Here is a 27,455-nt window from a genome sequence, read left to right as displayed (position 1 = left end):
CCTGCGCGCCGCGCCCCGCCTCGCCGGCCTCCCGCGCCGGCCCCGCGCCCTCCTCCTCCTCCTGCTGCAGCCGCCGCCCGGCGCCGCCATGCCCGGCCCGGCCGCCGGCAGCCGGGCGCGGGTGTACGCGGAGGTGAACAGCCTGAGGAGCCGCGAGTACTGGGACTACGAGTCGCACGTCCCGAGCTGGGGGTAAAGCGCCGTGCGGGGACCCGCCCTCCCTCCTCCCGCGGGAGGGCCCCGGCCCCTGGGGAGGATGTCCCGGTCCCCCGCTCCCGTGCTGGGGTGTCCCGGGGGGCTGCGGCGGGGAGAGGCTGGGAGAGGACCCCGCTCCCCGGCCTGCTGCCGTGTTAGTTGTCCGCTCTTCCCCCAGCACCGCCTCTCTCCTCTTGGTGCCCGCAGCAACCAGGACGACTACCAGCTGGTTCGAAAGCTCGGCCGAGGGAAGTACAGCGAGGTCTTTGAGGCCATCAACATCACCAACAACGAGAGGGTCGTCGTGAAGATCCTCAAGGTGAGTATCCCGTTGATGATGTAGAGGCTTGTGGTGGCTGGGAGCAAGACAGAGAGAAGCTGGGTTGGCAGGGCCAAAGAACTGTTGGATCTCTTTCTTCACTCCAAAACTCCTGTTTTCTCGTTAAGATCATTGGGATGGTGTGTTTGGAAATGGAATTGGTGTCTTGAGTACTGTAGTGATGTTCTGATGTCTCCACCCCTCCTTGTCCAGCATAGCTCAGGGCTGAGAGTTCCTCTGGTGGGGGAGAGCCGAGTCCTGACATTTGAACAGCGTTGCGTGTTCTGTCTGTGTTTGGCAAATCGTATCTGGCAATGCCTGTCTGAAACAGCCCAGGGACAGCCATTTCAACAGGAATGTGAAGCCTGGAGGGGGGAATCCTTCTGTTAATCTCTAGACAGCCGGCATGTGGCCTTTCCAGAGCCAGGCTGTGGGATGCTCAGCAGTTTAAAAAGAACCAATATTTTATATTCAGTCCTTTAGAGGATCTGATGTGGAAAAGAGCTTCATCACAGTCATACTACAAACACTATGGAAACTTGAGGGGGCTCAAGGAAACCTACCAAACTTTGGCAGTGCTGGTGATCTGTTTGCTGGTGTGTTGAACCTGGTGGGGTTGAGCTGTGGGGACCTTTGTGCAGCACTGGGAGGTTGTAGTTTGGGATGGCTGTGCACAGGTTATACACTGCGGGGCATGTCTCACCATGTTTGACACTGAAGCAACAGCTCACAGCAAGCTGTGCTGATTGTCCTAGCAGCACTCTGTGTTGGTGATCTCGGGGCAGGCAGGGGAGTTAAGACAGAGATGAAAGGTTAGAGTTGCAGTATGTTTGATTCTGGCTTGGCTGACACTTGTGGCTGTCACTTGTTGCACCAGCAACACTTATCACTTGTTCCCCAAGAGCACGTGGGAGCCAGTGTCTGACCATGGGTGTCCTAAGAATTTGGGCACACATTCATCCACAGCATGCAGGGGGTTCTGAGCTTAATGTGCCCGTGCACCACTGAGAAGAGCAGCTTTCCGGGACATGCATATCTGCAGGGCTGTAGCCTTAAGGCACTCACTAGATCCACTCAGATGGCATGTCTGGCTGTCTCTGCTGACATTCCCACTCTCTCAGTGTGCCTGCTTCCTCGGGATCTGCCTTAGCTTCCCAAAGAACTTGTCATGGTTTGTCCAGCCAGCACTTCTGGGAAAGGTATCATCTTCCATCTGCCTCTGGGAGGAGGCACGCAAACCCCAGCTTTGGCTGTGGGCAAGGAGGTGGCCAGGTGAGCTGTCCTCTGTGGCTGAGCCTGATGTGAGAGTGGTGAGGTTCATGTGTCCTTGCCAAGCCAGGTTCCTTTGGCGTGCTCCCCCTCCTTTGGATTCTTCTGTGGTTTGGGGTTTTGTCTTTTTTAAAGCAGATGCAGGCAGGAGTTTTTGCTGTCAGACAGTAGTCACAAGTGGCAAGTGCAGAGCTGGATTTTACAGCAAGATGCCTGGTGGCTGGCCTGGGGAAACTGTGCACTTGTGCATGCTCCTCTGGAGCCCTTGGTGGCCTCTTTGGGACTGCTGTAGTTTATTGAAATCCTAGCTTGGGCACCACATAGAAAGGCACCGCAAGACTGAAAGGAGGCTGCAAGAAAAGTCATCAGAAACCCTGCTCCTTGCCTGTTCCCAGCCCAAAGAGCCTCCCCTGGGGCAATGCTGCTCTCCTTGTGGCAGCTGAACTCTGTCACAGCTAGGGAGCCTGTCAGCCTTGGACAGGGAGTCAGCTGGCAAGAGTCATCTGAGGGCAGCTGGGTGCTCCTTCTCCTTGGGGCCTGAATGTGTTGCCTTAATGCCCTGCAAGCAGGAGACTGGATTGTCCCAGATATGAAGTGGATGGTGTTGCCACTGGTTCCCCTGGCTCTCTCCACTGGCATTAAAATGCAGACAGCATTCCTGTGAGTGAGCAAGGAAAAGCAGAAGGTCCAGATAAATAAAGATGAACTTTCTCCTCCGTGGAAAGTGGGTCAGTGAAAAGGGAGTTTCAGAGCACCACGTTGTGTACATTATGAAAACCTGTGAAGTGTGGCAATAACATCACCCTGATCTGTGGAAAGTGCCTCTGGTTTCCTGTAACTAGACTCAAAACTTAATTGCAAACATAATTGCATGTATCTACAGGGGAATCTTAGCAAAGGGACTGGATGTCTCTGCTCCTCCTAACTGGGGAAAAATTTGGATTCTGTGAGATGAGAAATGCAGGTTTTTGTGTGATGCAGGGATGAGCTAAAGGGAAGTACCATGGTTGGGCAATGGATGCAGCTGTTTAGCACAGTCCTTTCTCTTTAACATTTTTGAGAGTACAATTTATGTTAGGTGTTAGGGTGAGTTTCACCAAGAGTCACTGTTTTGATATCTCAACTTCATGGAAAGTCACTGGTGTGTCTTCCTAGCCTTTGCTCTTTGAAGCAGCTTGTCCTTACTGAGCCCAAGCTAGCACATAGCAAGTAATTCCCCTGCTTTGGCATTGTAGTACCTGAACATCTTGTACCATCCTCCACAGAGGTCAGGAAATTTTATCACCCTTTGATGCAGAACTGAGCCACAGAGATTTCCTGTGTGACTTTGGGCAAGTCCCTTAGCCTCAACAAAGCTGAGACTAGAGCATAGGTTCTGGTTTAGGGCTGCATGAGGGAGACAACTCCTCTTCCTCTTAGGGCAGCCACTTGCCTGGTTTGTTTGTACGTGCTCCATGAAGACTTCAACTTTGGACAAGGCCAGGGAGCCGAGGTTGGTACCACAGTACTTTAAGCGTTTTGGGCTTCCACAAAGCAAGATGTCTTGTTTCCCTGTCCAGTAACCCAGCATTTCCTTTCAGTTCTGCTACCCCAAGTGCAGGACCAGGCATAATCCTGCAGGAAAATGAGATGTTGTTAGTTGTGGTCATAACATGTATCAGCAACGGAAGAGAATTTAGATCATGCAAATGACTTTGACATTACCATTTTCTGGATCAAGTGCCTTACAAATATGATGCTCTTAATGTCACTTTTCCTGGGAAAACTCTGCAGCTCTTTTTTAGAAAGGCAAATCAAGCAGGTTGCTTCTCACTCCACTGCAGCAGGACATCAGGATGCACTGTGTAGGATGGTGTGTGCAAAGTGGGGCAGGAGCCTGGTTTGCCACACAAGACACCCCATGCCCAACATCCTCCAGAAGCTTTTATCTTGAGCAGTGAGGCAGAGGACAACTCCCCCCCTTTTCAATGTATTCAGAGAGCAAAGAGTGAGAAGGGTCTGAAGTGTGGGGACTCTACACTGTACTGACCTTCCTACCCCACAGGTTAGTAGGGCATGGAGTCAGCCAGCAGCTGTGCTCTGCAGTCCCTCGCTGCTGTTGGAGGTTCCTCTCTGCTTTTTGATCTGACAGGCCTGGGTACAGCTGTGGCCTTGCTTCCTGCCTGCCTTGGGGCAGCCCACACCAGGAAAAGGGAGTGTGTGAAAGTGTTCTGTTTGTGTTTTCTTGTCATACTTAAATCTGACGCTAAGGTTTGACTCCCAGGATGAGGCCTGACATTCCTCAGCATGTACACGGGAAGTTTAAAACATCCTTGTTGCTAGTGAATGATGTGCTGTCTGCATCCAGTGCAGGTATCTGAAGCAGCTCTCCTCTTCCATGTCTTACCACACAGAGGTTTTTGATGGACCACTGAGATCAGTCTGTGCTGTCTCTTTGATGAACTTCTCATTTTGTTTTTCTGCTAATGCAGCTCCAAAATGTCTCCCAGCATGCTTTAAAGTGAATCCTCTGTTCTGGGGGTAACAGTGTTCTTGGAGGATGTGAACAGTGTTGAAAGTTGCCACTCTAAAAGCCAAAGGCTAACTTTCCACATTGCTTGTAACTGCTACAGGTGATGCCATGTCATCAGAATGATGCTGTTATAATGAGTTACCTGTAGTTACTGCTGGTGCTGAGGGTTCGCTGTTCCACCTGTATAGGTGTGTCCTTCACCTCCCAGTCTCCTGTACTGCCTCCATCCCTACTGCACCCCCTCCATGGGGTGGAGATTACAGCATCCATGTTTGCAGGTCTCTACAGGAGTCAGGAGTTATCCTGCTTTTGTGATGCACCTATATGTCCATGTATGCTCTACTTGCCTGCAAAGCATTAAACCCATCAAAAAGAGGCTGTTTTGTCTCCTTGTGTGGTTACTCTGCATGGGTGGAGGTAGGGGAAGAATGCAGATGCAAGGAGAGGGACCAGTGAGATGGAGGTCCTGCAGCAGTGATGAAATAGCCTTTTTCTCCTTTGGTGGCTTTTGTCCCTCTGTGCTGAGTCCATGCACTGAAAATTTCAACCATGTACATGGTTTCACAAGTGCATTCTTGCATGTTTGGCTTTGTTTTTCCCCCGTTCCCCCATTTGGGCTGGAGCTGCTGCCTGTACCAGGCACGCTTGGAAGATCCTGCCAGTGTTGAACTCCAGTTGTCACTCTAGTAACTAGAGAACCAAGTTGGGATGGTGGCTCTGCTAAGTTTTATTCCATCTCTACAAGCTTTAGAGTCCACATACATCAGCTGTTCTAGAAGGGGGCTGAAATTACTCTCATGCTGGTGTGCAGAAGGGATTGCACAGGGAAATAGGATTGGATGCTGTTGGTCCCTCAGGCTGGAGCTTTTGACTGCATCAGTGACCTTCCACCAAAGCTGTTCAATGCCTGCTCCTGGTAACTCTCTGTCTCTTACTCCTCCTGCATTTGCATGCACTGAACCAGCTCTCCCTGGCCCACTTCCTCCTCTGGCAGTCTTGAAATGAGCCCTTTTGCAAGAGAGATGGGTACACAGCTCTTGTCTTTCACACACTAGTTACCCACAATGAGCTTGGCAGAGTTGGCTGCTGGAGTCCAGCCTTGTGTGAGCTGAGACCAACTGGGACAGTACTGGGTGCCTTGCAGAGGCCTGGAGATGCAGCTGGTGACTCTCGTGGTGGTGGTGTAACACCAAGGAACTGATGAACTGCAAAGCTGCAGCTCCCACCTGGAGAAGGGCGAGATGCAGCCTTGTGTCTGTTTGCAGGGGGCTGAAGGAACAATTCCCATCCCATGGAATGGTGCTGGTGGGGATCAGGGCTTGGTCCTCACATGTCTTGTTTTTAGTTGACTGCAGAATTCTTGATGTATCATGGGCAGTTCTGAAGCGCCAGGAGGGCTGTTTTGAGGTGTGCCATGTTGGAATGAAAAGGGCTCTGAAGGAAAGAAAAAAGCTGCCTTCAGAACACATGCCAGGATATACTACCAAACTTAAGTATATTTTATTGAACTAAAAAGCAATAGTACTTTTGTACTTTCAAGATATGTTTTCCCCCCTCTTTTCTAAAATTCAAGAGCACCTCACAAAAGTTTAAATTTCCACAGTGGAAGTGGTAAAATGCAACCAACAGAATGTTAACATAAGTGGGCTCCTCGATTTTGTAGCTCTTTGGAATACGGTTATTTGATTTCCCAGCTGATGTCTGGCAAAATAAGCAGAGCTGCTCTGAATCCAATTTTCCTATTGAGCAATTGGTGTTGGGCCTTATAGGCCGATTATTGTGATCCTTTCGATAATACTTGCTAGAGACAAATGAGCTTCTAGTGCCAGCTTTTAAATGTTCAAAGCCTGTGACAGGGATGTTGCTCGAGCCTTTTGCTGGTGCTGGACATTGTGTGTTCAGATCTCCCTGCTTGTTCACTGGAAGCATCGTTGTATTTCCAGGCTATTCAGGCTGGTGAGCAAAGAATTGATTTTTTTTAATGGGGTGGTGGAATACGTTACTTTAGTTTCTCATGGATTTGTATCTTTTGATTGCTAAACCTTCTTTCCTGCTGTGCTAACCCCAGTTTTGTTTCAGAGCACCTGCTGGGCAAAACCCAGGACCTTCTGGGATTCAGAGCAGCACGTGTGCCCCTCAGCTGGCAGCATGTGTGCACTGCTGGGCTGCCTGCTCTGGGCTAATGTAAAATGACTTTTATGCTTTGGACTTAACTCGTATTTCACATGCCTTCCTGGTTACTGCTTTTCTTTCACAGTGAGAAAATGCGTAGAGAACTTTGGGTAACAAATCTGATTTCTCTCTTTGCTTGAATTCAAGCAATGGGTCCCCAGCTTGTTGGGGAAAGCTGGAACTGGAGCATCTGACAGAAGAGTGTACTCCCTTTGCTTTAGAAACCGAGGAAAAAAGATCTTTAACCAGGCAGCCATGTATTCGTTCAAGACAGGAAGTGATGGTTGCAGTCTTTTATTTAAAGGTTTATTTTAGCAAACAATGTTAATTCTCCCAGCTGGTGTTTGCTACAGCTGGACTCCTTCCCTGCTTACAAGTGTACATGATCCTGTGGAAAATGACTCAGGATCTGTTCTCTTGGTCACAAAAAGATGTTTTCTTCTGGATCTACCTGACTACAAAGCTTATCGTGTGATATTTTTCACCTCTGCAGAGGGATAGCTTTACACAATGCTCCCCAGTCTTTGGGCAAAGAGAGTTGGGATAGCTCTGGTCACTGCCACTGCCTCTTCTGCCTGACTTTCAAGTGAATTGAAGCATCATTATCCATTTGGCTGGTAGGGTGGGAAGCCTGCAGCCACCAAAGGATAGGTGGCTGAGGATAGTCAAGTGAGATCTGGTGGGTCCAGCAGAGACCATCCTCCTGTGGCTGGAGGTCATCTTGTCCCTCTGCTCTGGGCACTCAGCACAGTGGACAGCTGTGAGCTGCATGTTTTGTCTCCACAATCCACAGCCACCTCACTTCCAGTTTGCCTGAGGAAGGAAGCAATTTTCTGGGAAACTGGAAAACTGGCTTGTGCTAGACAGTAATGTTGTTCTAAGGGTATTGATGCAGTTGAAGTAATTAAACCCCTCCCAGTGTAGACACGGTTAAACTGAGACATGTCTTTTAGCCTGGTTTCCTATGGAAACGAGTCTTACGCAATCCTGCTGTCTGTCAGCCTTTCTCCCCCTCCTCCCCCCAGTAGTTTTTGCACTGGTTGGCCAGTTTCAACCAAATGCGACAGAAGTCTCCAAGCTGTCAAGTTTGTACAGATTTCATGGAAGTAGGTGTTTGCACAGAGCAGAGGGACTGTATTGGAGCCTCTTTCAGAGAGAAGGGCTTTGACCCATACTGGTCACTGGAGAATCCCAGAATGGAGGAAAGCTTTGAAATACCTCTGGCGTGGGAACAGATGGAGATGGAGGCTGTACCTGTGTAAAACATTGCCTTGCAAACACAGGCAGATCAGACTCAGGAACAGCTAATTTTGTTGAGGTGCCTGCTACTTTCCTCTGCTGGAAGTCCCCCTCCCAGTGCAGGAGGACTGGCCTGTGTAGGAAGCACAACCTGAAATGCTGCTGTTCTTAGCCTGGTTTAATAAAATAGTCTTAAATGAGTATTGTTAAAAATACTCTGGCTACAAGGGCTGGTGTTTTAGAAGCTATCCCTGCTGGGAGAGGCAGATGGTTGGAGGCCATAATAGCTTCAGTTCACATTTAATCCATGTGTGTTTGGAATCAACATCCTTGGAGAGACAGATCGGGTGACTCTGAGAGACAGTTGTAGCAACCCAGACTTAATCCTGGTGCGTGGCTGATATGCTGCTCCCGGCCTGTAGTTTCAGCTGTACTGGGCTATGGGACATGAGGGAAGTCAGCAAAGTTTCTCTGGTTTGAACAGTTACCCCCAGTGCAATGCTGGCCATGTATTGGAGTGGTTTTCACCAAGCTGTTTGACTTGCTAGATGGAAGAATTTGGGCTTGGATTCAGTTACTTGGGCTTGGTTACTGGGCAAAAACAGAGCCCCAGGATGTGTCCTTGCATAGCACATGGTGTTTGCAGCTGTGGCTGGGGCAGTGGTCTGGGACCTGTGGCGAGAGGCTGGGTAGGTGAAAGCTGTGTGGGATGGGGCGCAGGCCAGCAGTCACCACTGAAATGGGGAAACTGTTCCCCCACATTGCTCTCTCTGAGGACACTCCTAGGAAATAGCTTTTCCTCTAAAATGACTTCAGCCTGTGGCATTTCTTTTGCCTCATCCTTGTTTACCTAGTGGTGGAAAACCCCACTCTGAGAGCTGGCTGCGTGCAGGGAGAGTGTCTGAGGATGCAGAGCTTCCCAACCCCAGCCCTGCCTGGAGGCTTGTGGGGCCCTCATCCCAGCCCACAGCTGATGTGGGGATGGTGTGACTAGCCTGGCCAGAGCTCTGCAGTCCTGCAGCTTAGCAGGAAAAAGTGCAAACAGCGAGTGGCTTTTACCTCTCCCTCTTGCTGAGACAGTGTTTGCCCGAGTGTCTTCCCTTGGTGATATCAGAGATGCTGCTGGTGGTGATTATCTGCAGGCATTTCATTAAAAAAAAACCAACTTCTCTCCTTTTTTTCTAAAAACCACTGATTTTGTCTGCTCTAGTGTTTTAGTGTGTGGTGGGTAAGGGTGGATTTCTGATGGAGATAATATAGAGCATCATTTTCCCATCCTGCAGAAGGTGAAAGAAATATGTGGAAGTGACTGGAAGGCAACAACTTCTGCCCCAGTGGGAGCAGTAGTTGCTATGAAAGGAGAAAAGGGAATCTTGGAGGGATAGAGGGATATCCTCCCCTACCTAGCTGATGCAAAATGCCCCTGAAATAACTACAGTACAAAGGAAAAGGTATTTCAGAGTGGGCTTTGGGTTCTCTTGGCTGTGTTCAGGGACTGTTTCAGCTCCCAGTCAGGTGCAAGTGTTGCAGCAGAGAGGCTGGAAGGCATGTCTGTCATAGCCAGGCCATTCAGGGAGCACCTTCAGGATGTCAGTGCCTCAATTCCTCTCGGAAGTTCCTTGGAAAACAGCTTGTGTGTGCATCTGCCTCACTGGACAAGCAGAGTAACCAAATTACATCCTCTAATTCCATCTTGGCCTTCTGGTAAGATCTGTGCATGTGGGTGACACAAGGGTGGTGTCTGTCTCCATGCTGACATAAATTAAATTAGTTCCTAATGAGGCATCCTCCTCTCAGGTTCCAAGATGTAGCTCTCACTCTTGCTGGTTTACATGCCCTTGCTCTGGCTGATTGTCCCTTTCTGTCCAAGCTCCCAGGAGCTCCAGCATTCTCTGGGTACTACCCTGGGGTGTTGGTCACCCACTCCCCAGCAAGCTCTGCCCAGCGTGGCTCCAGCTCTGACAGCTGCGGTGGCCTTGCTGCCATTTTCCACAGTGGCTTTATGAGGTGCTGACGTTCCCTGTGCTGGCACTGGTGTTATTTTTGGCACTTTGCTTCAGGCTGAGATTTTCATCTTTTGGCTTTAAAGTCTAGCTCATGCCTTTTAACTTGCAAGAGGAGAAGAGCAGAATTCGAATCTGAAGGTTTCAGCCACCTGAAATACAGCATATTTTATCACTTACATAAACGCCATATTTTCCCACTATATAAAGCCTTCTGTTCCTTCTCCTGTCTGCTCATACATTTGTGCCAGGGGTCTGAAAACAGGGGTTGCCTTGGATTTGCCCGTAAGGGGCGTATGAGTTGCCCCATCAGCACTCTGTGGCCATCATAGAAGTGGGAGGCTGTGGCAGATATGAGGTGGTGAGCATGAGCTGTTAAGCTCCTGTGGTTCCTTGTCCTTCACACAGACATCTGCTAATGTGTGTTACTTTGGGAAGGTGCCTCATACCTTTGCCATTCCTCATCACACCCCTCCACACACACCAGACTCAGTGCCAGATGATGAATGTTTTAGAAAGCTAGAAGTCTGGAGAGGAGTGTTTTTATCAGCAGCCTGAGAGATGGGGCTTTACCAGTCCCTACAAGATGTCTCTGCAGTTCTTTTTAGTGGTATTGGTGGGGCAGGAGGGGGTGTTCCAGCTATGGAATGAAGGACTGCTAGACTTAGTGACTTGCAGCTGGTGCTGCCCACACTGGCCAGTAGCCAAGGCTCATTAAGAAAGTCTCACCTCTTATCTGCTCTAAACTGCCTTTCATTTACACGTAGCTAGGGTTGTCCTGGGAGTGGATGAGTTACAGAAATGATCATTTGCATTGAAGTGAACCACTGGATCAGCAGAGTGTAAAAGCCAGCCGAAGCTCTGAGCCTCTGCCTTGGGAGCAGCTGTTCTTTGTCAGTCTCCACAGGGTGATGTCCAGAGGAAAGCTTACTTTGCAAAGAGGGCTCCTGAGACTGAGCAGATTAGAGGAGGAGTCAAAACTGTTTAAAATGTCTTTAGGCTTTAAAAATAATCATGGTTATGGATGCAGTGACATGCAGTGCAGTTGGCTCTGTGCATATCAGGTGGTTGCAAGTGAGGCACAGCAGTGTCTGAGCTTACAAGTAATCTTGATGTTGGAGACTCTCAGGTTATTGTTTCATAGGATTAAAGTATTCATTGGGAAACAGGTTGAAAAGTGAAAGGCTGGTTAGTGTAGGTAAACAAAAGCAGAGCTAGGTCCACCATTCTTGTCCTGTGACTCTGAGTGCACAACATGAATCAGTATGCTGAGGTTACCACATAGCAGTCCAAGGCACTGTTAAACACAGTTACTGGAGTCACAGTTCTGTTTGTCTGGAGTGGTTTGATTGTCCCCCTGATGCGTGGAAGTGTTTCATGGATGAGAGGGAAATCCTAGTTCATGCAAAGTCTGTCTCCTCTTTGGTGCTAAAAATGTTCCCATATGAGGGTGGGAGCAGAGAGAGGAGGGGAGGTGATGTGTTCCAGTCAAAATCAGTGGCATAAATTAGTGTTAATTTCTGAAAGGACTCTCACTTCTAATTTCTTTTGTCTATTTAAGCCAGTGAAGAAAAAGAAGATAAAACGCGAGGTTAAGATTCTGGAGAATCTCCGTGGTGGCACCAACATCATTAATCTGATTGACACTGTCAAGGATCCAGTGGTAGGTGCCTGTGTTGGGGTAGGTGTGCTGGGATTGCCTTCCCACCAGCTTAAGGCATGGCTGGTTTGTTTGGATGGGCTCCTCTTCCTTTCAGTGTTCCCCAGACTCTTCAACACCCCTTCTGTGTCCTTCCTGAGTTGCCCAGCTGATGGGGGAAAGTTTTGAAGTCCTACAAATTCCGTAAGAAAGTAGAGCCTTTAGCCTTCTAGCTTCTGTCTGGCATCTGGAACCTAAGTACCAGCCAGGGCAAGTAGATATTAGCACTTTAATCCTTCTGGTTGCTGTCCTACTCAGTAACCAGTGGTCATGTCATGCTCTGCACTCCCAGTTACCCCATTCCTGGGGAGTTTCTGTGGCTGGAAGCTGGCTGAGGGCTGTGACTCCCGACCTGCTGGCAGCCCTGGAGGGGAAATCCTGCTGCGGTGTTGGCAGTCCTGGCTGACCTCTCTCCTGGGAGGAAGGCTGGGAGGCCTTAGCTCCTGCTGACACGTTTTGCCTTGCCCAGTGCTCTCTCTGTTCTGTGTGGGGGAGCAGCGCTGGTCAAAATGCTGAGTTGGTGCTCAGTGTGTGGGGTACAAGCAGGGCTGCACTTTCCGTGTCCTGCTCCCACCTTGCTGGCCCTAGTGAGGTCTGGGCAGGAAGCAATGGCTTTCTCAGGTCTCTTGGAGCCAAAGAAAGGTCAAGTGTGTATTTTAAACTATGACTTTTTCTCTCTTGCAGTCAAAGACCCCTGCTCTGGTGTTTGAGTACATCAATAACACAGATTTTAAGGTGAGTTTGCCTGAGTTTGGAGGATGAAGGCTTCCTATTTCTGTAAAATGCAGTGATTTTCATATAATCCTCAAGAGCTGTGGGGGAATTTAGAGTTTTCACAATTTTCAGCTTCACTTTTTTTTCTCCATGCTAATCAGAAACCTGTTAATGGGCTCTAGATGAAAAGGCATAAAAGTTTTGTGTGCTGAATGTCCCAACTCTGAGAAATAAGGTCAACAGGTTAGATATTCTTGCTCCCCTCTCAATTTAGTAATCACTGCTGTGCTATATATTCAGCCCAAGTTAATCCCTGGGCTGTAGTGCTCTGTTTACAGCAGTGCAGTTGATGGAACTGGTGACGCTGATATATTCTGGAATCCTTCAGACTTGGGAAGTGTGGGGTGGCAGAGCCTGGAGAGCTCATTTCCCACTGCTAGTGGGCCTGGTAGTGAGGGACTGAACATTCTTGAATACATCTTAAGAGCTTTTTTTTCCCCCTTATCTGAGGCTGCAGCGTATTCCCTGGCTCTTCTGATGTCTGAGGGCTCCAAGGGATATTACTGTTCCCAAAATTAGGGTCCTGTGTGAGTGCAGCTACAACTACCTGTGCTTCCAAAATTCTTCTTGACAGAAGGGATCTGTAATCAGCAGCCATACCTATCTTAATGATATCTTTGCTTCCCCCATTTGAGCCTTTACCCTAAATCACTAAGTCAGTGGTGGAGAATTAATTGAGCAGTTGCCATTAGAAAGCCAGCAGTCAGCCCTCCTGCTCCATTCAGAGATCTCATTCCATGTTATGGAATGGTGTTTTTTTTCTTCCTTTCTGTCCCAGATCATTATGTAGGTACAGGTTTTGTAGGAAGCAGATGTACCAAACGCCCAGAGAAGGATCTTGGGCTGGTTGGTTATAATGAAGGCAGCTAGTTCACAGATCAGCTCCTGCAGCCCTGCATGCTGAGGGGCAGCACATGCAGTTTCTGCCCCTCTGGGCTGGGCCTGGTGAGCTGGATGCTGCCAGGTGGGATGTGTGTGTGTAGCCAGAGCTGCAGCCATGCTGAAGTGAAGGTCTGAGTGCTGCTTAATCTCATGTAGAGATAAACAGCAGGAGCCACAATTACAAGAACTTGCAGCAGAATCTGCCCTGACAGCTCTGAGTAGGGAGAGCAGTGTTGCCTCCATCAAGTAAACAGCCATGAGAGGAGTGCTCTGTGGTGACCTTTCAGGGCTAATTAAAGCAGGTTTGGTTTGCCTGGGCTTTGTTGACATCATCTGGGCTGAGCCAGGGCCTCGTGTGTTGGGAATGTTCTCCTATGCTTCTGTGACCCACAGCCTCCTTGTAAGGCTGGTCCTAGAAGTTTTTAACTTTCTATTTAGATACCTTTTAATTATTTCATTGATTTTTATTTTTAATACATGTCTTGAGATAAGCTAGTTTGCTCAGGTATTGGTACACCTTGCTGAGGATTGCTTTGTGTGTCTCCAAGTCAAAATGTGATTACACCACTCTGACGTGTCCTTAGAGGAAAAATTACCCTCAGAGATATCCCCCAGAAACTGAAATGTATCCATGAAATGGAGTGTTCAGCAGTACCTTAAGGCTGGTGGCCAGCAGGGACTCTTAACTCTTAAAATGCTGGGCTTGGGGTCTGTGTTCCTTTGGCCATCCTGGCCACATGGAGAGCCAGGCTAGGCACTGCTGTAGCCAGTGAGGAGCATTGGACTGGCCACTGCACAAGTGACAGTGCTCAACTCTGGCTGTTGCATTAGAAACAACTACATGAGCTTGCAGCAGACTTCTCTAGGCTCCTGGGAGAAAGCCTCGCTCCTCGGGGAAGTCCAAATTCACAGCTGTACAAGTCCAAGACAGAAAGTATTGATGCTTTTGATGCTGATTGGTACAAGGCAGGAATAACTTGTCTTGGGAATGCAAGTGTGTCCCCAGGGCATGCAGTGTGGCTTCTTGTGTTCAGAGCTTGTTTGTAACCTGAATTTCCCTAGCTGCGTATGGGGTGTGTGGGTTGTTTGATGCTCCACTCCCATGAGCTGTCTGCCTGTTTGAGTAGGTTCTTGGGGCTCCAACTAATTGCAGATTATAGAGCTGCTTCTACTGAAGGTGCCTGTGGGTGACTTCTTCTGTACAGAAACTCCCAAGATGTCTCTTCCCTTGCTCTGAAGTGCCAAGCAGAGAGTGCAGAGTATGTGAGATGAGTATGGAGGTCTCAGCTTGCTCTGTACCTCCACACGTGAAGCAGCTGGAGAGCACCCAGTCATTGTCCCCCTGCTCCATAGTCCTTATCTCCCTGGGCAGTCAAGTTCTGCTGGAGTTAAGTGCCACATGAACTAATTCAGGTGACAAGAACCTCTTTTCTTTGTTTGGATCTGGCTGTTGCTGATGTGCCCATCTCTGTGTTCACATCTGGATTCAGCAGCGCTGATGAGAGCCAGCATGTCACTTGCAAATCACCTTCAGGGTGTGTGAGGGGTTCCCAGGGCAGCCTGTGTGGCTGAGGGCTGTGACTCCTGGCCTGCTGGCAGCTCTGGAGGGGAAATGCTGCTTCAGTGTTGGCAGTCCTGGCTGACCTTCCTCCTGTGAGGAAGCCTGGGAGGCTTTAGCTCCTGGTGACATGTTTTGCAGGCAGCAGGTGGTTGCTGGCCACTCCACGGGCATCCATTTTTCTCTGTCATGTTGGCAGTAGTTGCTCACAAGTTTGAATATCTGCTCAGTTGTCTCCTTTCTGGAAGTTCCTTTCCTCCAGCATTATTATTTTTTGCTTTGATGCTAATACTTTGACCCCTGTGCCTGTTCAAATGGCAGAACACTGTTCCTGTGCACCCATGGAAGTGGCTGCTGGATTTTCCTCAGCTCTCTGTGCTTGGGCAGAAGCTGCAGTTCTGTAGGATCCAAGCTGTGGCTGTGGATGATCCCAGATCAGAAGCACAAGCTTTTATTTCACTATTCTTAAATGATGGCATAAACAGGAGACTTAGGTGATACCTCCCCAGGGCTGATTACATTTTCTTAAATTACCTGTCTGGGTCCCTTCTGGAAGTGACAGCACTGTACTTGCCAGGAGGATGAGCTGGAGCCAGGCTGGATATGTATTCTGCTGGGTGAGGACAGCAGCTTACATACAGGGTTAGTGTTTCTCTTCAGACCTGCTGCATTACTTGTCATCTGAGAGCATTCAAGCTCCCCACAGCAATTTCCCTTAAATGAAAGCTGCACTGCAGAGCCACATGCAACTGAGAAACCATCAGCAAAATTAAATGTTTTTGCTAATTGGTTTCAAACTAGAAATGAGACGCCTGCACTGTAGTCGCTATCAGCTGTCATGTATTTTGTAAGTGTACCTGGTACTGTGCCTTTCATTGCCCCAAAGAGGCAAATGGGGACAGAGACAGGTCTCAAGGAGCAGTTCTTGGTTGGGTTTGCTCTAGCAGGTTTGGAGCTGAAGATGAGATGGGCAAGAAAGCTGAGCAATGGAAGGTTGCTTCAGCATGTTCAGCCTGCTGGAGTTGTGGGTACAGTGGGTTTTTGAGTCAAGTCTTCTATTTCACCTGCATTTTGGTGACTTTTCAGGCCACGTTGCTTTGAGGGAAATGTGTGCATGGGTTTTCTCCTTGTACATCCAGGGTTTGTTTAAAAAAATGGTTGTTGCCCTGCATAAGCAATGCAGAAGTAGAAAAGATTCTCCTCCCTTGTGTGGCTGCCAAGCCTGGATGCTTTGGGAACTGTTTTCCTTTTATCCTTTTGTTACTGCTGCTGCCCTGCACCCCAAAGCAGTGTCTCCTCACAGCCACCCTGTTGCTCTGCAGATGCTGCTTCCTGCACGTAGCCAGCTGTGTTGCTCACTCAGGGGAGAGGAATAAACATTTAACTCCTGTCAGCCCCATGCTGGGGGAAGTGTGTCTCTGCCTCCTCAGGCACTAACAAGATTGGTTTATGACTGGTTCTGTGATGTGTCCAAAATACCACCAAAAGCTGGGGAGGGGTAGTGGCTGCCCGTGGGTGGGTTTGGCCTTTTCTAGTGCTCTGTATGGAGAAAGGAGACCAGCCCAGGTCTCTGAGGCCTCATGGGATCCTGAGTGCTGAGCAGATGTTTGAGCTGGGTCTGAGTGATCCCCACAGTGATGTTTCTGATAATCCTGTTCCCCAGAGACAGCTGTAAGAATAGAGCATGGGGCATGTCTGCAGAGGAGGTGTCTGTCCTGTCCTGCCATGCTGGGCAAAGGGGATTTGAAGCTCACTGTCAAAGCCTGCTTGAGGCAGCTGCCTGTACAGGACCCAATCGCAGTGGAAACTTTGGCTCTGTCCTTCAAAGCTGTGTGCATTCACTGGCTGCCTGCAGGGACTGTTCCCTGTGGTGAGCAGAGCTGGGCACTGCTGGCCACACTGCTGGCCTTGGCACTGACAGAGGTCAGAGGGGCTGGGTTTCACAGGCAGCTCATCTAGGGAAATCTGCTGAATACTGTTTGCCCAACAGTGTTTGGGCTTATCATGGCCCACTGCCAAAGGCCATGAGCCAGAGAAGCAATAGCATTGCAGGTCTGAGAAGAAAGACATTGGTGGCCTCCCTTCCATCCCCTTCCCACCTACAGGCAGCAAGAGGCAGAGAGACAGGGAATAGGGAAAATGAGGCCTAGTCTTGTAATGCCACTGCCTTTCCTGCCCTCCTTCTTCCCCAGGTGCATTGATGTTGCCAGGTGAAGTTGAACAGGGCAGTGAATGCCAGAAGGACATGTTTTACATATTTCTTGCAGTGTTTGTGACCTAGGAAGCCATTTAAACAGACCTCTGGAAGGGCTCAGCTGTCCTCTGCTGGCCCTGTGTCCTGCATCAGTTGTGCACAAGTCAGGAAATCCATCCCTGCTATGGCTCTGTAGCTTGTGGCTATGTCTTTTTTGCTCCCTGCTCACTTGTCTGCTTCACTGGGTTGCTCCAAAGCATTAGGATCATCCCAGCTCATGAGACTACAATGCAGTTGTGTCCTGGAGGCTGTTAAAGCTCTGTGTGAGTAAGTGACACTTGTATGTTGTCAAATGATTTCTGATTCTGGGACTGGACAGGAGCTGTTTGAAAATGGCCTTCAGTAAGGCAGGAACTTGAGGATGGGCCTGGAGGGGATCCAGGGGCCAGAGCTACTTTTTGGGAATATGAATTTCAATCCCTTGCTCTGGGATTTTTCCTGAAGCTGCCAAGTGGTGCCTGTGATGGACAGCAGGTTCCAGTGCTGATGCAATTGGTGATTTGTCTGAGCTATGAGATGATCCTTGTTTGTAAGAAAGGGCAGAGAGGTCTGGTCCCACTGCTCCCCTGTGAGTGTCCTTCCTTGCTCTGCCCTGGCATCTTGCCTTGCTTTCTCTGGAAGAGAGGACAGCTCAACAAGGTTGGGCTGACTCCGCAGCCTGTGACAGATACAGAGCAGAAGGCAAATCTGGGGCCAGCTGTGCCTGGTGTGGGAGCAGCAGGAAGATGAGTTTTTCTGTGCTAGTGCTGGTGGCACAAGGCAGGTTAAAGTGCCCCTTGGAGCTCTGTCACTTCCACGTGAGCAGCTGCAGGACACAGAAGAGGAGAGTGGTGGCAGTGAGCACTTCCCCACAACTCAAGTTGTGCTCTCCTTGGTCCCACAAGCATTTCTGTGCTCTTCAGTTGAATTAGCCTTTACCTTGGGATAGAAGAGAGCCTCTGTGGCTCTAAGGCTGGCTCCCTTCTTTGTGCTTCCCAACTCCATACTCCTTTAGATTGATGTTTTCCTCTCCTTTTCACACCCTGAACACCTTCCCATGTGTACCCAGCCCACCTTCTCTGAATGCTCTTGTCAGTTTTGACATACAAAATCATCACGGCAACTTGAAAACAGAAAGAAAGTCACAATTTTCTGTGCCTCCTCCAGAGCTTTTGCTCTGTCCCCCTTGGACAGACAGCCTGCCCATCTCCTACTGGAAAGTTGTGACAAGTATGAACGATGCCAGTAGCATTTCATGGGAGCCCTTTCATCCTTTCTAGATTTCCTGGCAGGTCTGAGATCGGGAGAGCCCTTGGGAATGGTAGCATTCATAGGGAATCTGGAATGGGTCAATTATGGGAATGGGTCATTGCTCTGGAATGAGCAGTGGAGGCAGGTGGGGGGCAGGAAATTAAACCATTCCAAAAATGGAGTATTTATTTTTTCTCTCTTTGTTTTTCTCCCTCCCCAAATCTGTTTCAGCAACTGTACCAGATCCTGACAGACTTTGATATTCGGTTTTATATGTATGAGCTGCTTAAGGTGAGTGGCATTGCACATAACAGTCTGGATGGGAAAACCAGGAACAAGAGTGGCAGTAGTGGGGCTCATGGAACATGGTTGCTGAGAGGTTACTTCTCTTGTGTTCAGTGCAGAATCCAAGTCTCATAACCTGGGAAGGTTTGGAAACAGGTCAGGTTACCTGGCTTGTTGCTATGAGGTATTGCAGCCAAACTGAGGGCCTTTGGTCACCTCCAAAGAGTCTGTGATTCTCTGAGGTCTAAAGTTTTTGTGATTTTGTCACCAGGTAGAGCTGTGCTTGGTCTCTCTATGACTCTTGCACCATTGGGCTGCTGTGAGGAAAATGAACTCCCAGAAAAACATCCAGAGCCTGGACAAGGCCCTTGAGGCAGGGCTGGGGAGCTGTGATGCTAGGGAGATTAAAATAGAGGGACTGGCAGCTCCAGGCTTTCCTCTGCTGCAGTATTCAAATGCAGCCCCAGAAGGTGAATTCTGCCCACTAGTTATGCCAGCTGTTGCATTTAACATCAGTATTTTCCTTTGACACTTCCCAGCCAAAGCTTTCCTTGCCCCTCTGATGAAAGGTGAGGAGTGCCCTAAATACCCCGCCTTAACTAGACTAGCTTGCACTTCCCCATGGAAATTCCCTCAAGGAACCATGGCAGGTCTGTGGGATGTGCTACACTGACTCTTGGGGGTCTCCATCTGCAGGACAGGGGAGGCAGCAGGGCACAAGGGAGATCTGACAGGTTTGACCCATCCCAGGGCTGTTCTTACCTGCTGAGCAGCAGCTTGGCTGTCTCAGGTCCTAGCAGGGCCTTGGCACTTCTGGGCTGGCACTTTGCAGCTCCCATGCTTCTGGAAATGAGTGGGACAGGCTAGGAAAGCCCTGTGTGCTCCAGGACATGATGGTGAAGGAGCCTTCCTGAAACATACCCAGTGGGCTCAAGGAAGGCTTTCTTCTCTTCACCCCCACGCTTGCCCACCTCTCTGGAAGGGAAGGACCTTCCTACTGGATGTTGGGAAGGAGCCTGGAGCAGCCTGGGATTAGGATGGAGGGGTGATGAAGTTTAGTTGATACTTGAGCCTTGGCAACACAAGACACTAGAAGGTCTTCATCCCTGGAAGCAGTTTGTGTGACCTGTTTCAGATCTGCTGGACTGGAGATCCAGGACCCCCGTTTGCTGTGAATCCTGTGGGCTGTGAGGCCACTTGTCACTGCAGGGCAGTTCTCTGATGCCTTGCTGTGATGGAAGCTGCTGCCTCCTTGCTTCCCACTGTGGCACAGGCCCAAGGCCAGCGTTGCTTCCCTGGCACTGGTGTCTTGGATATTGAATGACTGCAAGCTGTACCCTCTTTCCGTGCTGCTGGAGATGCCATAGCATCTGATAGATGTTGATGGATGGATCTCCCTCCCCTTGGAGATGAGAAAACAACATTCTCACCCCCTTGCTCAAGGGAACAGCTGCGCTGGGGGGGCAAGTGGTGCAAGGTCATGGAGCTGGGGAGGTTATATGTGCTCCTGCCTACAAGTTTGAAGCAGCTTTGCTCTCCCTCGTGTGCTATCACTTACCTTTTTTAAGTGAAATTGTGCTTAAATCAGCAGGGCAGAGGTGACTTTCTAGCTTGAGTGTGTTTTGGGACACAAGTGGAAAGCTTCACTGGAAGGCCATAAAACTCCATGCATGTAGGAATCATTCCCTTTCTAGGGAAGAGAGCCTGACCTATGGAGCACTGGGCTTGTCACTAGGTGGGACACCTCTCTGCATTGTGTTATTCAACAACTGTGCAGGGAGCACAGGGAACACCTGTGACTGCAGTAGGGCACAAGGTCTAATAGTCTTATTGCCAGCTTGTCACTTTTTCATTTGCAGCATAAAAGCTGAAACTGCTCATTTCATGTGCCAGGGTTATGGCACTTCTTGTGAACTCTTGCTTCTGCCTGAGAACTGTCTATTACATTGGTAATGCTGTGCCCATGGTTACAGCCATGTCTGTTGTGTGTGTGTGTCTGCCAGGCCCTGGATTACTGTCACAGCATGGGAATCATGCACAGGGATGTCAAACCCCACAACGTCATGATAGACCACCAACAGAAAAAGGTATTGTGACACCAGGGCTTACAAGCAGGGGTTTTCCACAGAAACTTGAAACTCTGCTGCCTCTGTACCCATAGCCCTGGCAGCTGCACATACCCCTCTAACCTTTCCTTACTGGCTCCCCTCCACCTGTTCCAGCATCAGGAGATGGTCAAAGTCCCACAGGGAAGCACCTCAGTGGGAGTCCATGGCTCCCTCACTGCTGGGGTGTGCTGGTTAGACTGCAGGAAATGGGCAGCACAGGGGCCTACCCCACCCTGTCATGGTACTTGTATTGCAATGAGTGCTGTGTGTGCCTGCCCCAGGGACCTGGAATTTGCGTCAAGGAACTAGTTGGTGGTCCACAGGTCCCTCTCTGTCAATCAGCAGTGGCTGTACAGGCAAGGCAAGGTGTATAAGGAAGGGAATCTCTTACTGGAGTCCTTCCCTAGTAAGCAGGTTGTCCATCCCAGTTGTGGGGATGGTCTGCCTTGCAGGATGTGCTGAGCCCCTCCTACCCCATTTTCTGCTCTCAGTCCCTAGGTAAAATCAACACTGCTTTCAGCCCAGCTCTTCCAAAGAGTGGGATAAGACTTTTGCCTGTTCCCTAGTACTCAAGGACGTGGTGGTGCTGGCAAGGAGCCAGCTGCCCAGCAGTAACAGTGTGCTTGGACTCGGAAGGCAGTGGAGCTCTCTAAGCTGGGCTTTGCCCCACCAGCTGATGTTAGGGGAAAGGGAAAAACCTGATCAGAAAACTGCTGAGAGCATCGGCTGTCCACAGAGGGCCTCCCTCCACCCTGGGCTCCACACTTGCATCACAGGATTGAGGTTTGGCCAATGTGGCCATCACCTGCCTGGCTGATGACTCTGTCTCTGTTGCATGCTCAGCTGCGGCTCATAGACTGGGGTCTGGCCGAATTCTACCATCCAGCTCAGGAATACAATGTCCGTGTGGCCTCTAGGTACTTCAAAGGACCAGAGCTCCTTGTGGACTACCAAGTAAGTCTGTCTCCTCCTTGCTATCTATCCAATGATAGCACTTGTGGCTGCACTTTAGCCACCTTTGGGTTGTCTGGTTTTGCCTGTCAGGGCATTGCCTGGGTTGGAGAGAGGCTGGCTGTGAAGTGCAAAGGCTGAGGCTGCCTGTGCTTGTGGGGAACCAGGCTGTGGTGAGTGTGCCTTTTCTGACAGCTTCTCCTTTTCTCCCTCAGATGTATGACTACAGCTTAGACATGTGGAGTTTAGGCTGTATGCTGGCAAGCATGATCTTCCGAAAGGAGCCCTTCTTCCACGGCCAGGACAATTATGACCAAGTAAAGACATTGTTACCTGGCTTACTTTGTGAAAAGTTTGTCCCCAGTTCATCTCTGTGTGTATAGTGGGGAGGCTCTCGGGATGGGACTGCCAGGCTGGAAGGATGCTGCTATGTTTGGTTGAGCCACCTCTTATTTTGCTGCCATGTGTTGGAAATTTGTTTTTTGCACATCTTGCAAAAGCAAATTTCAAGGGAGAAACTCCTTCTGTCTGGATATTTCCAGAAGGAGGGCTCTTAGATTTGAGCAGCTCTGCCTCTGCAAAAGAGTGGTGGGCTGCCCTTCTGCTCTCTGAACATGCCTTTTGTTCCAGCTGGTTCGCATCGCAAAGGTCCTGGGCACAGATGAGCTGTATGGGTATCTCAAGAAGTACCACATAGAACTGGACCCGCACTTCAATGACATCCTGGGCCAGTAAGTGGAGAAGTGAAATGCTGCCTTTTTTTCCTTGTAAGCACAGAGAGGGAGATAAACTGATGTCTGTACCCTTGAGGCACTCTCAGCAAAGGCCTGCTCGATCTTCTGGATAACGGTGCTGCTTGCAGGCATCACATCTAGCTGCTCATGTCATCTCAGGGAGTCACTGAAATGCAGGCTCTTTCCTTTTGTGTCTCCCATGACTCATGAGCCATCCCCTATTTCGTCTCTCTCCTGCATGTTCACATCCTTTATGTGGAGATGTAGAAACTGCAGTTAAGTGTGGGCTGGGTGCCTCAGAGTCTTCCAGTTGAGATTTCTGAAAAGGACAAGTGGAATGGATGGAATAGTGAGGACAGGTTCTGAGGCTGGGATTAGTGAGGACAGCTTCTGTGAGGCTGGCTGGCAGGCCAGACCAGTTCTAATCCCAAGAGTGTCACCCTGCCTGCCACATGGTGTTGTCTAGTCCCTGTAGACAGAAGGGAATGTGCAATGTTGTGCCTTTCCTGGCACAGGAGATTGTACAACTGTGTACATAAAGAAGAGGATTTTCCACCTTTGGCAGGTATTTTCTGGGCAGTAACTTGTGCAAGGAAGGGCTGTGGTTTGTTTATCACAGCCACCCATACTCAGAAGTGGCTGGTGGCAGGTGATTCCCATGGGACATCAGGGTAGGGCTGTGCAGTGACAGCTGGTCCCTTTGCAGGCATTCCCGGAAGCGCTGGGAGAACTTCATCCACAGTGAGAACAGACACCTGGTCAGTCCTGAAGTCCTTGACCTCCTGGACAAGCTGCTGCGATATGACCATCAACAGAGGCTGACTGCCAAGGAGGCAATGGATCACCCCTATTTCTGTGAGTCTGTGGAGTAGCTGGGGCCAGCAGGGTCACAGTTGTGGGGGCAAATTTTGGCTCCCCACTCTGCAAAAGCCTTAGCAGCTCTGTGCAGTTTGAGGGCAGTTTCTCTGGAAAGATTTGCCTGGGTGGAGCTTCCGCTTTATTAAATGCTGTTTCCTTTTCCTGCCTGGTCTGTCTCCTGCAGATCCAGTGGTGAAGGAGCAGTCCCAGCCCAGCTCAGAAAATGCTGTGCTCTCCAGTGGCATGACAACAGCACGATGAGGACTGGAAAACGACGGGTAATTCAAGATGTTTACAAATAAAAGCAAAACCTTCGGTCACACAGTGAAGGGAAAAGAACCAAGGACCCCCCCTCCTTTCCCTCCCCTTTATACTCAGCAGAAATCTAACCTTGGGGGGGGTCATAAACCTCAGTTCCTCTCTGGTGGTTGTGGTTAATGTAACTCTAACCCTGTGGTACCAAAGCCCTGGGCAAATGGTCTTGCAAGAGTTCAATATGTAGTGATATCTCCAGGGCTCCACACAACTGATTCTGGTTCACATCTCTATGGATCCTTCTCTTCCTTCTCAGTCCAGCCTTCCCCACCATGCTGGTGGGGACAAATTGGTCGTTCCACCATCAGCCCTTAGCATGCCTCTTTCTAAACTTGCCTTTCTGACTTGTAGACTCTGAATGAACCAAATTCAGGCTGGGGGTCAGCAGGTGCAACTCTGTTTTGAGGTCCAAGTCTTTATTGCTCACTCTGGGCTTGAATTTGGCCCTTGATTTCCAGTTTCAATTGTGAATGCCAGGGTGGTTGGGGGGGAGGGAGGGGGAGTTCAACAAAAAACAACCCACAAACCCAGCAGCATCTCGGGATTGGTTTGGAGTATTAAAACGAAGGCACTGATCCGAGTTGCTGGGGAGAGGAGATCCCCCCCTCCAGTGTGTTTGACAAAGGCTCGCTCTGAGAAGAAACTCAATAGACCTGCTTTGGAAACTTGTGAATGTGAGGGCTGCTCTTGCGGCAGGAGAGGGGAGGGACTATCCAGACTTTCCCACCAAGCTCAGGAAAGTCAGTGTTGCAAGATTTCTTGTGATAGGTGTGCAACCACGTACCTCATGACGTGGCTCCCATGAGAATTCGTGCCAGACGCAGACTTGTGCCAGAGCACAGCTCTGGAGTGGTTCAATCCAGCACCGCAGGATGGAGGAGTGAGAGGAGGCTGGGGAGGAGAGCACAGGGAGGGGGGAGGATCAACAAACAGCGGCGTCAGGGCCGGGGCTGTGCAGCTACTGATCCAGGCCTTGGGATCCCACGCAGTGTTTTAACAAAGTCAGCCATTTGTTGAATTCTGGGGTGCCGATCCTCGTGGGGGGTGGGGGGTTCGTCTTATGGGTTCTTTCATCAGATCCCTCGATGGCTTCATAGCCCCACAATTCACAGTTGCCTCCTCTACTTGTTCTGTGTGTAACTTCATCAAGTGGTTCTGGTGACACTCAAACCTAGACGCTGGAGATAGTGTTTTCCCACCAGCACCTAAACACAGAATTTCCTTCTGCGGCATTGTTGAAATAGTTAATTTTTTATAAGGTTGCAATGTTTCTATTTGAAACATCTGTTTACATTCCATATTCCAATAAAGTTCTATTGGCATCGACAGCAGGTCAATCCATTTGTATAATTCACTGAAACCAATAAATATCTATACGTCTGAACGTCTGCCGTCTCAAATCTATGGAATAGCCAGAAGGCCTGAGAGCTGGAGGCCTTGTCTCCTCCAGGAGGGCAGGTCAGCTCTTCCACCCCCTCTTGTCTGTGTTTTTTTGGGATCTCTCACTCAGTCTGTGGTTGCAGTTCTTCCTGCTTTCAGCCTTGAGAGTTTCTCTGGGGCAGATTGTCTCCGCTGCCCTGGGGCCACAGAGGAGGTGTGAGGGTTTGGGCACAGCGTGGGGCTCAGCTCTTGTGCTCCACTGGTCTCAAACAGGCACTGCCTGAGGGACAGACCTGACTGCTGTTACCTGGTGGGTCAGACCAGGTCACCAATGCACGGCTGGAAATCGGGGTTCTCTACCTGTGTACCCCCCCTGCTCGTCTGCTTTCAGCCTGCGTGGATGGCTTTGTCTAAAGATGTGCTGAGTAGGGAGTAGCTGTCTCCTTGCACCTGGGGACATGGGGACTGTCCTGGGTGGCTGGGCTGAGGAGCAGCCTGTGATTGCTGCCATCCTGCAGGGCCTTGCTAACATCTGCTCTCCTGCAGAGGTTGCTGAAGGCATTGGTGAGTGTTCCCAACCCTCTCCTTCCATCTGCCCACCCTCCTGGCTGCCTGGCCTGAGGGGCAGGGGAGTCTCCTGTGCTCTTATGTTGTGCCAGTACCAGCAGGGTTGGTTTGGGGTTTTAATATCAAGTTTTGAATTGATTTTAAATATCTATTTAATTCCTCCATTGAGAAGTGGATGTTTTTCATGGTTTTCAGTTGCTATGGGAGAAGCTTCTCTGTTTTCCAGCTCTTGTGTGTTGGCATTCCCAGCTTCTGGAGGGGCAAGGCAGAAGAGATGGGGAGAAGAAAAATGGGTTGAGTGGGGGAACTTTGATAGCTGAACACTGTTGACCACTGTATATGACTGTGCTGCATATAAATGCATGACAGTGTCTGAACCTGATGGTGAAATTTCAAGGTGGTGCTTGGAGAAAATACCTGTTCTCTAAACCTGAGTTGGGAATTCTTTCCTGGTATCGTCAAGCAAAGGAAGAGAGTTGCTCTTCCAGAGACTGAAATGGCTTTCCCTGGTTGCAGTAAGTAGAGAGGCTGGAACAACCTGCCCCTTATCTCCCCACATCCCTTCCCCAGCTCTGGGGTAGGATGAGCAGTGACAGATTCATCTTGGAGGGAAACAGCAGCTGAGTCTGGGAAGGAGGAGGGTGTGGAGTCTCCTGATCCCAGAGCAGTGGGGACGTATGACTGCAGCTTGCACCAGTTTATCTCTGCAGCCAGTGGCTCTTCCAGCACTCAGAGCAGGAAATCCTTTTCTCCTCTGGACCTTAGCAAAGCATTCTGACTGTAGGGACAGCTAGGAGCTGGGGAAGAGTGCTTTGTACCTAGGAAGTTAAGAGGACTGGGGAACATGCATCTTCATCTTCTTTCCCCTGGAGAAAGTTAGGAGAGTCCTAGTGCATGTTCCTGGCCTTTCAGCTGGCCTAGCTCCAGCTTTCTAGCAGAGGTAGTGCACTGGTTTGGCTGAGTGCCTTGTGAGAGGAAAGGCTCAAAACTGAGCCCCAGCAGTCACTGAGGGATGCAACAGAAAACGGATGCAGCAAGCAGCTTTGCCAGCTTGTCTGTTGCAAGTGTGTTGGGCATGCTGAGTGCTTTTAGTGGAATTATGGGAGGTGTTTGTGGTAGTGGAGGGAAACTCCAAACAGTAGGTCACGGAAGAAAAGTCCAAACTTGTGTCTGGCTGTCCGTGACAGTTCTGCTTTGCTGGACTGCATCTCTCTCACCTTGTTCAGCTCTGCCTTCCTCTCTCACCTCTTCCAAAGCAGGCTGAGGTTCCCTGCTGTCCCCAGATCCCGAGGGCCATGGAGGGTGCACCTGGGTCTGGCAGGGGGTGGGATGGCAGATACGGGGCAGCGTGCCCAGCCGTCGCCTCCTCACGGAGCTCCGTGTTGAGCTGGCAGTGCCCCGCGACGCTCACTTCCCTCCTCCCGTCTCTCCTCAGGTCCGATGCTGTTGCTCCCAATTTTCCATAAGCAGAATGAGAACCAAATCAAACGTCCTATCGGCGCGGTAGAGCGACGGCGGGCGGACTGCGCGGCGCGGGCAGGGCTCAGAGCGGGGCACACGCCTGGCTGGACGGCACTCGCCTCGCTATGACCGCAGCCCTTCCCTCCGAGTGTTAAAGGTTCTTCTGCCTCTGTTTCCTTGTTGAGCTCTTCCTGACCCAGAACGCGTGGAAACGTGAAGGGTGTGCAAAGCAGTTGTTGGTTAGTCGTTCCTTCCTCTGTTCTGGCTGTTCCCCCCCAACCTCTGATGGACCATGGTCAGACAGCTTGTGCCTGTCTCTTCCAGGACATGGGGGTTGCAGGGGATATAGTGTCGTGATGGACAGTTCTATACTATAATTAAAAGAATTCTATATTGTTGAATAAAAGTTTTAAAAGAAGCATGCAAGGAGGAGTATTCAGTGGGGAGGTAGCTGGAGAGTGCTGGCAGAGTGAGCTGTTCCCTGTGCCCAGCTAGGACAGGCTGGGTGAGGAAAGGAAGAGAAAATTGTACAAAGTTAATGTGGGCAGAGGCAAAGGAACCACTTGCCACCTGTGGAAATATTTCTCCTTTCCCTCCTTAGGCCTCCACACTCTTCTGAAGGTGCCTGCCTGGGTGGTGGCCTGAATGCTGATACTGGTACCTGTTTTTTCCAGCCTTGGGCGGGCTTGG

General features: G+C 50.0%; 1 protein-coding gene across 3 annotated transcripts; it reads left to right on the top strand.

Annotated features, from left to right (window-relative positions):
- Positions 1-27,183, top strand: CSNK2A2 (casein kinase 2 alpha 2). Of its 3 annotated transcripts, XM_021541203.4 has the most exons (12): positions 25-192; positions 403-514; positions 11,271-11,372; positions 12,093-12,143; positions 18,338-18,397; positions 20,395-20,478; positions 21,343-21,453; positions 21,666-21,767; positions 22,081-22,181; positions 22,891-23,039; positions 23,227-23,320; positions 26,740-27,183. In XM_021541203.4, the coding sequence occupies exons 1-11, from the start codon at positions 89-91 to the stop codon at positions 23,301-23,303; spliced, it is 1,053 nt and encodes a 350-aa protein (XP_021396878.1). In that variant the 5' UTR covers positions 25-88; the 3' UTR covers positions 23,304-23,320; positions 26,740-27,183. The 3 variants fall into 3 exon arrangements, with proteins under 3 accessions (XP_085445993.1, XP_085445994.1, XP_021396878.1); XM_085589867.1 differs by lacking the exon at positions 26,740-27,183 and having other exon boundaries at positions 1-192; positions 23,227-24,741; XM_085589868.1 differs by lacking the exons at positions 20,395-20,478; positions 26,740-27,183 and having other exon boundaries at positions 20-192; positions 23,227-24,741.
- The last annotated feature ends 272 nt before the right edge of the window (positions 27,184-27,455 follow it).

This window comes from Lonchura striata, chromosome 11, assembly GCF_050655825.1.
Source record: "Lonchura striata isolate lonStrDom1 chromosome 11, ASM5065582v1, whole genome shotgun sequence".
NCBI classification, from domain to species: domain Eukaryota; kingdom Metazoa; phylum Chordata; class Aves; order Passeriformes; family Estrildidae; genus Lonchura; species Lonchura striata.
Note: the sequence above shows the minus strand (reverse complement) of the source record. Positions and strands in the feature narration are given on the sequence as shown.